At 42.1% G+C, this 15,431-nt stretch overlaps 1 protein-coding gene and 1 pseudogene across 1 annotated transcript in view; one reads left to right on the forward strand and one right to left on the reverse strand.

Moving 5' to 3' along the window:
- LOC125431324 (F-box-like/WD repeat-containing protein TBL1X) overlaps window positions 1-3,843 on the reverse strand; it is a 36,586-nt gene extending 32,743 nt beyond the window's left edge. Inside the window, 2 exon segments of the mRNA XM_048494090.1 lie at window positions 2,660-2,819; window positions 3,803-3,843. Coding sequence (XP_048350047.1) covers window positions 2,660-2,819; window positions 3,803-3,843 — 201 coding nt within the window.
- A 114-nt stretch (window positions 3,844-3,957) lies between these two features.
- LOC125431325 lies at window positions 3,958-12,618 on the forward strand (annotated as a pseudogene).
- Window positions 12,619-15,431: the final 2,813 nt, after the last annotated feature.

The raw sequence follows: 15,431 nt of genomic DNA on the forward strand, positions 1-15,431 counted from the left end.
GGCTTTTGACAAAGTTCCTCACCAGAGACTGTTGAGAAAACTCAGCAATGAAGGAATAAGAGGGGAAGTCCTCCTATGGATTAAAAACTGGTTGAGAAACAGGAAACAAAGAGTGGGTGTAAATGGGAAGTTCTCACAATGGAGAGATGTAGGGAGTGGTGTCCCCCAAGGATCCGTTTTGGGACCAGTGCTCTTTAACCTATTCATAAATGACCTGGAAGTAGGGGTGGGTAGCGTGGTGGCCAAGTTTGCAGATGATACCAAATTATGTAGGGTGGTGAGAACCACAAAGGATTGCGAAGAGCTCCAAGCGGACCTTGATAAATTAGGTGAGTGGGCTAAGAAATGGCAAATGCAGTTCAATGTAGCAAAATGTAAAGTGATGCACATAGGGGCAAAAAATCCAAACTTCACATACACGCTACAGGGGTCAGTGCTATCAGTCACAGACCAGGAAAGGGATTTAGGCGTCTTAGTTGATAGTTCCATGGGAATGTCAACTCAATGCATGGCAGCTGTGAAAAAGGCAAACTCTATGCTGGGGATCATTAGAAAAGGAATTGATAATAAAACTGCAAAGATTGTCATGCCCTTATATAAAGCAGTGGTGCGACCGCACTTGGAGTACTGTGTCCAGTTCTGGTCGCTGCATCTCAAAAAGGATATTGAGGAGATAGAAAAAGTGCAGAGAAGGGCAACAAGGATGATTGAGGGACTGGAGCACCTTCCCTATGAGGAGAGGCTGCAGCGTTTGGGACTCTTTAGTTTGGAGAGGAGGCGGCTGAGGGGGGATATGATTGAAGTCTACAAAATTATGCATGGGGTAAAAAATGTTGACAGAGAGAAATTTTTCTCTCTTTCTCACAATACTAGAACCAGGGGGCATTCATTGAAAATGCTGGGGGGAAGAATTAGGACTAATAAAAGGAAACACTTCTTAACGCAACGTGTGATTGGTGTTTGGAATATGCTGCCACAGGAGGTGGTGATGGCCACTAACCTGGATAGCTTTAAAAGGGGCTTGGACAGATTTATGGAGGAGAAGTCGATTTATGGCTACCAATCTTGATCCTCCTTGATCTGAGATTGCAAATGCCTTAACAGACCAGGTGATTGGGAGCAACAGCCGCAGAAGGCCATTGCGTTCACCTCCTGCATGTGAGCTCCCAAAGGCACCTGGTGGGCCACTGCGAGTAGCAGAGAGCTGGACTAGATGGACTTTGGTTTGATCCAGCTGGCTTGTTCTTATGTTCTTATGTTCTTACATAAACAGAAAGATTTTTGCCAGATTTCTTCCAGTGATAGGAAAGGAATGGGTGTTTGTTTTAATTATTTGTGGGTTTTCCTGGAAGTGATGTAACACCTCTTTAGGGATCACCAGCAATTCCTAGAGAGGACCGATGTCACTTCTGGTGAAAAGTCAGAAATGGCATCAGTCCTGTCTAGGAATTGCTGGAAACTCTGTTGGTTCGCCACAGAATTTTCAGTGATTCAAAGAGAAGGTGTGATGTCAATTCCAGGCATTCTCCAGATGTGATGTGATATCACAAGTCCAATGTTCTTTTTTAAATCTTATTTTTCTCATGCTGCAGCGGAGAAAGGCAGAGGAAAACAAGAGCTGGGGAGCCAGAGCATCCCCTGCCTTCACAAGGGAGTCCTATCTGTTCTACTCTTCTGCCCCTTTCATATAAGTACAGCGTGTGACTGAGAATCATTCATAAAGCAGGGAGTTCCTGCAAAGTCAGAAAAACTGTAGCCAGTAGAGCATGTCTTCTTGTTTTCATTCTTGATCAACCTAATCCCTCTAGCAATTGTAGTCATGAACATGATCTTCAAAATATTGAGCAAATGCAAATGTTCCTGCCTGACTAGACCCTAAATTAATTCTGAACTGACAGTTTTAATCCCAGCAGCTGCTTTGATGCTGCAGCTTAATTATGAAAACATAATTGTAAATATTAAATCTTTTTCTTCAGTCTCTAATTTCTAAGTAAGAAAAAGACCAAAATGCATAATAGGTTCCAGCATCCGTTTTTGTTCAATGCACTGTAATTTCTCAAGTCACTGCATTACGGCATTTATATGGAAGAGAAACCAGTTCACATATTCAGATTCCACACTTGAATCCAGAGCAGCTTTTCTGTGGGTTCAATGATTTCCACCCACAAAACACAGTTTTCCCATCTCCGGCTCAACTCCAATAGTCCCCAAAAAATACTACTTCAGGAATTAAATCATGGATCAAGTGAGGAATTGCATGTTTGAATGCGATTTTTGTTTTTTAATGGTTCGTTACAGGTGCTTTAATTAAGTACATCAATAAGATAAAAATCCAGTGGCACCTTCAAGACTAAAAACATTTATTTCAGTATAAGCTTTTGTGAGTCACAGCTCACTTTCTCAGACACAAAGAATACCTTGAAATAAGTGTTGTTCATGGTGCCACTGGACTTGTGTTTTATTTTATTGTAACAGACTGGCATGACTATTACCCCTTTGCAGTTAAATAGATACATCTTTTTTTTTAAGTACTTCAAAGCATGAAATTAAGTGTAACTTTGTGTTTTTGGGCTTTCAATTATCCAGACAGTGAGGGTGGTAGCATGGGAAGAACTTTCTCCTGGATAACATCATCACTTCTGGATAATATTACAATTACTGGACTCTTTTCCTTAATGTATATGTACAAAGGGGAGCCCATGAGCACTGGCAAGTAGGGAATCTCATTTCCCCATTCCTGCTCTCCCTCTTGATTTTCCTCTTTGCCTGTCCCCCGTACAGTGTCTGCAGCTTTACCCTTTTCCTTATCATCTACGGACCTAGTTCAGAATTATATAATAATATGATCTTACTGAAACAAAATTGGGGTTTTTTTGCTGTAGTTCAGTACCAGAACAATGACCACATGAATGCCATCTGTTAATTGGAACCAGATGTGATGTTTTGGAATGTGCCAAAATTTGGTTAATTAATTGTCCCGGGGCCTTCTCTAGCATGGGGACTTTCCATATTTAGGACTGAGGCTCATGGAAACCTCAAGATTTGTGTAGTTCCCTTATGGATAGGGTGGTGCGGTCAAAGGGGCAGAACATGTTGAAAAGAATATTTAAGAAGGTGTTTTGCCTAAGAATCTTCAGTCTTTGCTTATTATTGATTGGCTGTACTTCTGCCCACTGATCTACCATTCTTAGACCTAACCTATTTTATCAGAGGAGTCATAATTGATCAGTTGACTTTCTCTTGATTTGTGTTCCAAGTGTTGAAGTGCTGTTATTTGTACTTTTGGCATTTAGGAATAGGAGGATTGTTAAGCCAGCATTTCCAGCAGAGAGTTTTATACAGTTAGGATTGTATAGGACTATATAGATTAATGTTTTATAAAACTGTTTGAAATAAACTTTATTTAGTGCCTTTATTATTTAGTGCCTTTATTTAGTGCCTTATTTAGAGTGACATGTTCTTAGTATTGCTGAGTAAGTTCTGAATGGGTATATTTCTAGCACAGGGGACTGCAACCTGCGGCTCTCCAGATGTTCATGGACTACAATTCCCATCAGCCTCTGCCAGCATAGTCAATTGGGAGGTCACCAATTGGCCATTCTGGCAGGGGCTGATGGGATGTGTAGTCCATGAACATCTGGAGAGCCGCAGGTTGCAGACTCCTGCTCTAGCATCTGCAAGCTGTTCACTCTGTATGTTTTCCCAGTAAAATGCTTTAAATAGTTAGAGGACATCTGGATATAGCATGGTTTTTGTCAGAGTGGTTGTTCCTTAACCGCACATACTGGATAAGATCCCTTACCATGCCCAGTCTTTATCTTTAATTTGGATGCAAGACGACATCACAGATCACGGCATGATTATATTTTACTTAGTGCTCCATTGTTTGTTGCTTTGTCTATCTGGAAGCAGTCTCACATTCTAGTTGTTTTTCTTTTCATTGTTTTCTATAGGATGGCACAGTATTTGATGGCCGACCTATAGAGTCTCTATCGCTGATTGATGCAGTAATGCCTGATGTAGTACAGACCCGGCAACAGGCTTTCAGGGAGAAATTAGCTCAACAGCAAGCCAGTGCAGCACCAGCCACCACAATAGCACCAGCCACCACAACAGTGGCAACAACGGCAACGACAACAGCTGTTCAGAACACACCAAAGAATGGGGAAGCCACTATGAATGGAGAGGAGAATGGGGCGCATGCAATAAGTGAGTGAAAACTATGTTGCCAATGGATAACTTGACCATTTTTTTTATCCAGCAGCATGGTGATTGGAGTTTTTATGTAGAACTATGTGGGTCGGTTTTCTGTTTACTGTGTGGCCCAATTGGTGGTTGGAACACTAGGATCCACCAGACCACGGCCACACAGCCCGGAAAACCCACCAGAACCAGTTGAATCCGACTGTGAAAGCCTTCGACAATACATTAACCAGTGTGTGGTTAATTTTTTTATTGGCTGTTGAGGGCTTTGCAGGCTGTGTAGTACAGTGTGGAGGAGAGAAATGCATCTTACTGTGACAGTCCTCTGAAGATATGCCTGCTATAGATGCGGGTGAAACATTAGAAGCTACAACTGCCAGACCCCAGCCACGACCACACAGCTTTGAAAATCCATAATAGTCAGCTGATTCTGGCCACGAAAACCTTCATCCTTGTTTTATTCCTTGTGGGGAATGCCATTCAGCAGTTTATTCAAAACAGAATGTGATTTGTGACTTAATGGAAAGCTGTTCTTAAATGTAGCATTTAAGTTTTGCTTTAACCTGTGGAAGGAAGTGTACTTTTATGTAGCTAATGCAAACCAATCAAATCAAGTACCATTTGAGAAAATGAACAGTGTAAAGCTATGCTGCTAATAAAACATTAAAAAATTACAATGTTTTTGTCTTCCAGATAATCATTCAAAGCCAATGGAAATTGATGGGGATGTTGAAATTCCTCCTAACAAAGCAACAGTCCTCCGTGGCCATGAATCTGAGGTCTTTATCTGTGCCTGGAATCCTGTCAGTGATCTGCTTCCCACAGCATCGAGGGGTAAGTAGAACAGGTCTCCAAAGTATTTAAGCTGTTCACTTGTATCCATACTGATTATAATTATCTGTAATATGCTTGTTATTACGCATTGGTTTACGAGCATTAAGATTTTTGTGTCCATCAATTTATTGTTATTAAAAAGCCAAACTTTTCTGTATGCTTAACATACGTCTGGTCCTGTTAGGTCTGGAGACTCAACAGCCCGAATATGGAATCTTAATGAAAACAGCTTATGATAGTTCCACTCAGCTAGTTTTGAGGCACTGTATATAAGAAGGAGGCCCTGATGTCCCCAGCAATAAGGATGTAACATCGTTGGACTGGAATGTGAGTTGATGAAAACATCTTTGAAAAGTATTTTACAATGTTATAGTCTTGTTACTATCATGCCAAAGTTGTTAGGGTGTTGCTTTAAATCCAATTCATTTTATCCTCGCCAAAACTCCCGTGGTTATGATAGACAAAGTGTTGTTGAGGACCTGTAAATGGAAAGGATTCCCAGTGTTATATGTGCATATCCCACCAAGTGACCAAGTCATTGAGACTGTGAATGGAGTTCCACTCACACGTGGGACTTTTGCCTCCCTCTGTGTTCTCCAGTTTCCTGAAGTTGCTCCTGAAATATCAGTTTTGTTATTCCAGAAGATCTTTAGAATTTGCTTGTGATCTGCAGCTAATAGGAGGAGTAATTTGAAATCACTTGGATCTCTCCCCCTTGCTCAAGCAGAGGTGCGTCTTTCTTGCACAAGTTTGAGACTGAATCTTTTTTTTCAACATAGAACCCATCTCCTCCGACAGCACAGGCCAGATAGCGTAGACTGGAAAAAAAGAAGAATATAAAATAATCTGGAAATTAAATCAATGTAGATAACCCATACTAAAACATTCTGCATTTAGTAGACTTTATCAATCCTTCCAACTGTAAAGCTTTAACTCACAAATAAGAAACATGGCCTTGTGCATTCAGTTTCAACAGGATAAAATGTATGATATGCATGATAAAATGGATTCAAAACTTCAAGGAAACCATAATTTTTCAACAGTAGGAATCATTATGGACTAAAACCATTTAACCTCACTGCAAGTCAGATGCTGAAGGACAACTGGTATAAATATTTTTTTAGATGGTACATGACACCTGAAATGATTAAGAAGATGATAGTATCTGCTGGAGATGGTATCTGCTTGAGATGTAATGAAGAGGTTGGAACTTTTTTCATATGTGGTGGAGTTGTTAAAAACCAAAGGAAGTTCTGGATAGAAATACATAAGAGGATACAGCGAAGATAATCAACATTTGAATTTCCTCTCACTGCAAAAGCAATGCTGTTGGGTACACTACCAGAAAGCTTCCTAACAAACTGAATGTACTGTGTTGGTACCTTAATAACTTCTGCAAGAGTTATAATTGCAACAAACCTGGTAATTCTGATAAAAGGCCCTTCAACAATGGAATGCTGAGAGGACACAAAAAATCAGAGAATATGCTATCATGGCCGTAAATCTAACTATTGCATCTTTGTGAATCGACATCCAAAAGATGAATTTGAGGAAAAGAAATTGAGTCCTTTTATTTTTTTCATACCCTTCAATCTGACTCTGACCAGCGCACAAAACAAAAATATCTTGAAGTCTGGAATTTAACAATGATGATGCTTAGAAGTATATAAATGATAAAGATTTTAAAAAACCTTATAATAAGTCTCTCTAATAAATAGAAAAATGTTATATTGGAATTCATTATGGAATATGTACTTACTGTGTTTCCATGAAAATAAGACAGTGTCTTATATTAATTTTGCTCCCAAAGATGCACTATGTCTTATTTTCAGGGGATGTCTTTATTTTTTCTGCTCCACAGCTGCATGCTCTGGTCCAACGGGCGTATGCACAGAACAAAAAACTTTGGTTAATATCTTACTTCTTTGGGGATGCCTTACATTTTCTAGCACTTCTCAGCAAAACCTCTATTACATCTTTATTCTCAGGGATGTCTTATTTGGAAACAAGGGTAATATAATGAAGGGTAGATTTCTTTTTCTGTTCTTTTTTTTAATGTAATAAATCATGTCTGTTTTCTATTATTTATTTTACTTTTCTTGTATGTTTAATAAATGCCGAAAAACAATTTTTAAAAATTATCAAACCTCCCCTCCTGAATTTAATTTTGAGGGTAGTTATTTCGACAGTGGTTCAGTTTGTGATTGTGTGTTATGGTGGGCAGCAATAAAAATAATTATGTTGTATTTATATAGTATTTTTTTCTTGCCATTAAGGGTACCATAGAAGTTCATATTAATTCTTTTCTCAGCAGTCCCACAAAAAACCTGCAGGATAGGTGGTACTTCCCCGGATCTCCATAAAGAGATGGGGTGTGGGTGGAAACTTAGTGTCAGGGGGCTTGTTAAACGACAATGATGTGGGTTTTTCTTAAAAAATAAACAGCCCTACCTTCTTTACAAGATGTCTGTTGTGGGGTGATGAAGAGAAAGGAGTTCTAAGCTGGTTAAACAAGACAGTAACCTTTTGTTGGGGAGCAGTTCAATACTTCCTCTTGTTCAGCAACGCTTCTGATTTCCATTACTTTTGAAGAATGAATTATGTGAAAAGTGCATCCATCGTAATGAACGTATTCTCAGCTTGAGGCTCATTCCTCGTGATGAGCCAATAAACACAGGTGTAGGGATTCTATAAAGCCTATTTGGGGGGACGCCTTCGCATAGGTCCTGCCTCCAAAAAAGAGTTCGCTCCATTGTATTTTCCCCAACCCGTTGTTTTTTTAAAAAAAACGCTAAACAAGTAAACTAGCTTTATTCTTTTGAAAAATCCTGGATGGAACCACTCCTCCACAAACAGCCAGGCAGGAAGTGCTTTTATTTTTCCAACCTTCCCCCATGCCCTCCATGGTGAAGGAGAAGCCGCCTGTCGCTGTTCAACCTTTCCAGGGAGGCCCTTTTTCCCCAAAAAAAAAAAATTTTGGGGGTTGCATCTATGCAAGTGCAGAAGCCGGTCATATCATGTGTTGCCAGGAATTAAAAGCTGTATAGAAGCATCTTCTGTGCAAAAGAGCTTAATAGCAACCCGGATTGTTTCCGTGGGATTCAATCACTGCCTGCATGTGGAACGAAGTTAACAGGAAAAACTGGTTCTCCTTTATCATTACAACCCGCTATACATTTGCTGTGCAGAATCGACCTCGGGTTCAGCCAGGCATACTTGAGTCTCCCGTAAAACATCATTTCTTGATTTCCCTTTTGACATGTCCACCAGAGTGACGGAACGCTGTTGGCAACGGGATCACACGATGGCTTTGCAAGAATATGGACAGAAGATGGTAAGATTCAACAGTAGTTGGCTTCAAATTACTTGATGGTTAATTGCATGTTCCTTTATTCATCTCAAAGACATTACAACTGTTAACTTTGTCTGTTTTAGGGAACCTTGCAAGCACCTTAGGTCAACATAAAGGTCCCATTTTTGCTCTGAAGCGGGAACAAAAAGGGGAATTTCACATTTTAAGTGCTGGTGTTGATAAAGTGAGTATTGAAATACGCACTTTTCCAGTATAACACAGGCAATGTTCTTGAGTACCTTTGCATGGTACCGCTTTGAGTTCTTGTAAAAACTGCTCTTGGGGGATATAATGGCGACCAATCTAATTTTTCTTCTGTTCAGCTAAGTGTCATTAAAAAAAAACCTTGATTTCATCAAAACGAAGTGGAATGCTTTCTCTGTTGGGAAGATGATAATCCTTACCATGTGCAGCATGTTTTGAACAATTCTTGTTTGCTGCCGTATATAGTGTACAGAATTTTCCATCAAAGAGTAAAGGGGGGGGCGTTGCGGGGGAGATGAAAGAACATTGCTGGTATTTTTGCACGCATGTGTCTATATTATTTGACGACATTCCTATCCCAGAGATGAACAATATATAATAGTTAATCTCTGATTCCTGATGCATCTTACTAATTAAAAAATGTTTTCCTTCTTGAATATCACTTTCATAATTGTGTTATTTAACTTATAGTACTGAAGTAAGAGACCGAAGGTAGAGTTATAAATATAGGTTGCAGATTTTTCGTAAAGTGCCAGGAATTACCGCCCCTTTCAAGACGGAGAATACTCAAATAGTGCTGAAGGATCCTCTAATCATTCTAGAACATTCGTAGGGAACCTGCGGCTCGAGAGACGCATATCGTTCTTTCTGCCTTTGCACTGCGGCTTCACATGCTGAGCCGCTGGCCCCATTCTTGCCTCACCCCTGCAGGCAGCAGGGCGGGCTCACCAACTGCTCGGTATCGCTGGGCCGCGCCGTGGGCTTCCCCCCCTTCGCCTTCGCCCCGTTGGAGCTGGTGGGTATTTCCGTGCTTAGGCCAAGTCGCTGGCCCCATGCTTGCCCGCCCTGCAGGCAGCAGGGCAGACGCATCCATGCGCTTCTCAGAATGAGCGGAGTAAAAGCAAAACCCAATATATACAGTGTTATCTTTATTTCAAATGTCAAAAATTATTTTATGCTCCAAGTGTTTTCTTTTCCCATGGAAAACGGGTCCTAATGGCTCTTTGAGTGTTAAAGCGTTCCCTACGCCTGTTCTAGAATAACACGTGAATACCGTACTGTAATATCATGAAAGTTTAGTGGGAAATCTTATGATGGCTCACATGGATCAAACCTCCTAAAATCTCTACTTTTCCCCCCAGGATGTGGGTACTTAAAACTTGTGTGTTAACCTATTGGCATAGTTACCGCTAAGGTGCAATCAGATTTGAGTTCCATCTTCCTCTTTGCAACCTTTTCAGATTTTCTCTTTCGTAGCAAATTATAGCTTTCACTTGGACAAGCCATAGTTTATTCAAATGATAATTTGCTTGCAAAACCACACTGAAAATCCAGTTCAAGTATAGGATGGTGCAAGGATATGGGGAGTGGGTGGGTTTTCACGCTTTCCTTCAAACATGGGGCCCTTTTCAGGTTTGGTATTTAAAGCGATGTTTCGGTCCAGTCACAACTCTAGTCACTGAATTTTTTAAGTATTCTGAGATTTGACCAACTTTGCTATTAGAATATATGATAAGCAATGGCACATAGAAAAACATTTTAATGTACATTACTGGAATGGATCAAGTATCCAGGCAAAACCGGCTTTTCTCCTCAAGGATGGTCGCTAATGTGCATGTTTTTGTTTGTGCTTTCTCCCCCTTCCAATACACTGCCCTTACCCATGCAGACAACAATAATTTGGGATGCTCATACAGGAGAAGCTAAACAACAGTTTCCTTTCCACCTCAGGTAATTGGCCTTCTATTAATTTATATTTTTTAAGCTGTTGTTGTTGTTGTAACTCAACCACAAACACAAAAGTAGCTTATATACTTGCTTAATAAAACACACACCATTTTACTCTCTTTAAAACTCTCAGAATAAAACTGTGATCATATCAGAACAACAGCAGATCAGAACTTGCTGCGCCGAATCTACAGCATGTTTTAAAAGCAGATCCCCGCTCTGGTTCCTTAATAATGAGATGGGGTCCATCTGTCTCTACATGATTCTACCTTGTGACAGGAATCCACAGTGTCGCTTAGTAAAAACAATGTTTTAGAGAAAACCATATAATATTGCAAAGTTAACCTTCTCAGTTCACATGACAACAGTTGACAAAGTATGAACACTGACTTCCAGCCTTGCCCCCCATGATGAGATACTACTGATCTCCCCTTTTGTGTTTAGTAAGTATATATGCCTCTCTTGTCACATCTTTCGCTAAACATGTAATGTCTCGCTGGTAGGCTGAAAGCAACCTGGTCCACAAAGATAAACTGTTCTCAGCCAGTATATTTGAGTGGGGGGCTGGGAGGGGAGTTAAGTGTCTCTTGTAAAAGTCATTTTGCAGCATCAGCAAGTGCTCAGTCCATTGCTTATTGATGGTAACTAGGAGGGAAACATCTTAGGTGTCTTTTGAGCATGTAATACCAATCGCTAAAGTCATAGTGTTATGCTGTTACTGGAAGTCTGGCTATGCTGTGGTCTCTAGCCTTCCAGGGACACATGCTATTGAATGCATTAGAATCACATTACCAATCCTATCTATGGTGGGCAAGGGCCTTGGGTGTATTTATCCCTGCCTCGATCTCTGAATGTTTTGTTTTCCCTTTTATAGCCCCTGCTCTGGCGTAGACTGGCAGAACAACATCGCTTTTTTGCATCCTGCAAGATTCGATATGTGCATACATGTATGTCGGCTTGGTTGTGAACGCCCTGTCAAAACTTTTCAAGGCCATAACGGTAAGTTTATAAATGACTCTTTTGACATCTCATTTGAGGTTTGGAGCATTTGGATTTTAATCGCGATTTGATACCATATAAGGAGCTTCCTCGATCCTTTAATACATGGCTTGAACCCATGAATTCGCCCGCGCCAGTAAGGCTTCCCGCTAGTGACAGACCTAAGCACAACAGAAAGAAAAGTTCATCCTCAGCAGTGATGGGGATCCCAATGGTTCCACATGGTGGTGGGATCTCAAACTGTATGCGAAATACCAATGGGGCTTGGCGGGGCACGACGCTGGCGCTATTGGCATTCCAGGGGCAGTGGGCTTTCCTGGGCAGGGCTGTGGCAAGCGATCCAGCCACTGCGTCGGTCCTTGGGCTGAAACGACGTAACGCAGGCTGCTAGGTTAACATCTGTTGGTGCAACCTCCTGCTAGACTGCTTCAAGCCCTGGCGCACTACCGCTAAGAGGAGGGGTGCACCAAGGTAATAATCATGTGGCAAAATCACCAATTAGTAAACTCTCTCGGCATCACGCCGCAAATAACAATTAGTAACCTACTCTCGAAACCTGTGAGAACTTGCTGGATCCCACCCCTGATCCGCCAGTCTTCTGCAGGCATCGCCATTCTGGGAATACATCGGGGTTGTTAGAGCACCCTCTAGAGCTGGCTCAGAATCTCACTGAAGCTGGACCGTATCCGATGTAAAGTCTCAGAGTGCTTCTGCACATTAGATCAAAGATGAACATTAGTCTCTGGAACCAGCAGAGAGGCGTAGCAGCAGAAGAAGACTTGGCCAGGAAGAAAGCAGAGTGCTGGTGTTCACTTTGGAGGGCTTTTCTCAAAGCCAGAGCTTTTAAAACTGGGTATTTTAGCAGGGGTGAGCTCTTTTTCTCCTTGTAAGGCTCCCCTGTGAGCTAAGGCTGCTGAATCTGGAAGGTGGGGCTTAACAGGGGCTAACAGAGTTCATCTCTTGTTCCTCTTTGTCCTTGAGAGGTGGGGCTTTTGTCCTGAGAGGAGGGCTTTAGTTCAATCTCTGGAACCTGAAGCGCGCTACTAATGGCGGGCTAATTTTAATTTAATTTTTTAAAAATTTTTAAATTAATAATGACATATTTGGACAGATAGTAAGTGCAGATAGCTCCAGGGGGGCAGTGACTCAAAAGCTTAATATTTAAATATCTATGCAAATCAGTTATGAGGGCATAGAGCCAGCGGGGAGTTGGGGTCTTTCCAGGGTTTTGCATTGAGTATCACATGTATGACCATTCGCCAGGGACAGTAGCTGTGGGTGTGCCCTCGCTGCAATGAGCTCCTGGCACCTCAAGGAACGTGTGCGTTCTCTTGAAGCCAAGGTGGCAGACCTGGAGAAGCTGAAAGATGCAGAGAGGGTGACAGACATCGCTTTCAGGGACCTCAATGTCGGGTCCCACTTCAAGGTGACATCTCTTCAGATGTCATGGAGAATGAAGGCCTTTGGGGATGGAGGGTGCCAGTTCGAGGTGGGGGAAGATGCTCCCCAGATGGGGATCCCTTCCTTAACTCCAGATCAGCTATCCTCCAAGACTGAGGATACCCCTCGGGGAGTGTGGGGGGCTCAGTAGTGGGTGATTCGATCACAGAAATGTAGAGAGTTGGGTTTGTGAGAGGCGTGATGACCTGATGGCGACTTCATGCCTGCCTGGTGCCGGCAGCCATGGATGTCACGCTTCGCTCTAGATAGGCTTTGTGACAGTGCCGTGGCGGAGACAGCAGTTGTGGTCCATATTGGCACCAACCACATTGGGAACTCTAGCCGGGAGGTTCCGGAAGCTAAATTTAGGCTGCTAGGAAACAGGTTGAAGTCCAGGACCTCCAAGGTGGCATTCTTTCAGAAATGCTACCCGTTCCTGACGCCGCTAGGCTTAAAGCAGGGCAAGCGGCGATACAGGGTCTCAATGCGTGGATGAGAAGGTGGTGTAAGGCAGAGGGTTTCAGATTTGTCAGGAACTGGGGAACCTTTTGGGACAAGGTAGGCCTGTACAAATGGGATGGGCTTCATCTTTAACCAAAAGAGGTGAACCAGGCTGTTGGCGCTCAACATTAAAAAGGTGGCAGAACAGCTTTTAAACCGATCACCGGGGAAAGCCTATTGGTGAGCTGAGGTGACTCTCGGGTTCGGAATACAGTATCTATAGGGATGCAGACAGAGAGGGGAGGTTTTTCTAAATCAACCAACATACAAGCGAGCGAACATAGCAATGTGCATGTGACAAGGGATAGTGTCTACAAAAGACTTGAGGGTAAAGCACATAAAATCCCAGGTTAAGGACCCAGACAGGGTATACAGGGTGTTCCCATGCTAATTGCAGAAGCATTCTAATTCAAAATGGGGGAGCTAGAGTACAGAGTTTTGAAGGAGGACTTTGATATAGTGGGCATTACAGAGACATGGTGGAATGAGGGAGAACCAGTGGGATGCTGTTATACCGGGCTACAGGCTCTTATATAGGGAAGGATAGGACAGGGCTACATTGGGGGTGGAGTTGCCCCTTTACATCAAAGTGTTATATATAGTATCACATAAAATAGACAATGCAAGGGGAGCTGGTCCCCCTACAGAATCACCGTGGATATCAATACCAGGTGTGAAGGACAGTTTAATATTAGGAACATATTATCGTCCCCCTGACCAAAGTGCACAAGAGGATTCTGAGATGGAAAAAGAAATTAGAGAGGCCAACAAAAACAAAAATGTAGTGGTAATGGGTGATTTTAACTATCCCAATATAAACTGGAAAAATGCATGTTCAGGTCATAGTAACGAGAGAACTTTCCTGGATATGCTAAATGACTGTGGCTTAGAGCAGATGGTTGTGGAACCAACCAGGGGAGAGGTGATCCTTGATCTAATTCTATGTGGGACCCAGGACCTGGTGCAGGAAGTCAGTGTTGTTGAGCCGATAGGGAACAGCGACCACAATGCTGTCAGATTCAGTATCTCAGCATGCGAACAAGTGGCAACTACTAATGTAGTTACATTCGCCTTCAGAAAGGGAAATTTCTCAAAGATGAGGGGGATAGTGCGCAGGAAGCTGAAAGGGAAAATCAAGAGAGTCAAAACTGTCCAGGATGCTTGGAGGTTATTTAAAAACACAGTCATAAAAGCTCAGCTGGAATGTGTTCCACAGGTTAGAAAAGGCAGCACCCAGTCCAAAAGAAAGCCACCATGGTTAACAAGAGAGGTTGAGGAAATTATCAGAAAAAAGAAAATGTCTTTTAGAAAATGGAAGTCCAGTTTGACTGATGAAGAATATGAGAGGGAACACAAATGGTGGCAAAAGAGAAGCAAGTTAGCTGTAAGGGAGGCAAAAAAGGATTATGAGGAACGCATGGCTGCGAACATCAAGACCAGCAACAAACAGTTCTTCAAGTACATCGAAAGCAGGAAGCCAGCAAGGGAAGCAGTAGGCCCGTTAGATGACAAAGGAACAAAAGGTGTGCTAAAAGATGGCAGGGAGATTGCAGAGAAGCTAAATGAATTCTTTGCATCTGTCTTCACCCAAGAGGAGGTGAGGAACATTCCTGCACCTGAACCAAGCTTCTTAGGAGGCGAATCCGAGGAACTAGTGAAGATAGTGGTAGACAAGGAAGAAGCTCTGGCAGCCATTGATAAACTAAATGTTACCAAATCCCCTGGCCCAGATTGCATTCACCCAAGAGTTCTTAAAGAGCTCAAGCATGAAATTTCTGATCTTCTCACTTTAATATGCAACTTATCCCTGAAATCAGGCTCCATCCCAGAAGACTGGAAGATGGCCAATGTCACACCAATCTTTAAGAAAGGATCTAGGGGGGACCCGGGAAATTACAGGCCAGTCAGTTTGACATCTGTTCCTGGTAAATTAGTAGAATCTATCATTAAAGATAAAATTATAAAACATGTAGAAAAGCAAGACCTGCTGAGAAAGAGTCAGCATGGCTTTTGCAGAGGCAAATCCTGTCTTACAAACTTACTAGAGTTCTTTGAGGGTGTAAACAGGCATGTGGACAGGGGTGAACCGGTGGACATTGTCTACTTGGATTTCCAAAAGGCTTTTGACAAAGTTCCTCACCAGAGACTGTTGAGAAAACTCAGCAATGAA

The sequence above is a fragment of the Sphaerodactylus townsendi genome, linkage group LG04 (assembly GCF_021028975.2).
Source record: "Sphaerodactylus townsendi isolate TG3544 linkage group LG04, MPM_Stown_v2.3, whole genome shotgun sequence".
Taxonomy (NCBI): domain Eukaryota; kingdom Metazoa; phylum Chordata; class Lepidosauria; order Squamata; family Sphaerodactylidae; genus Sphaerodactylus; species Sphaerodactylus townsendi.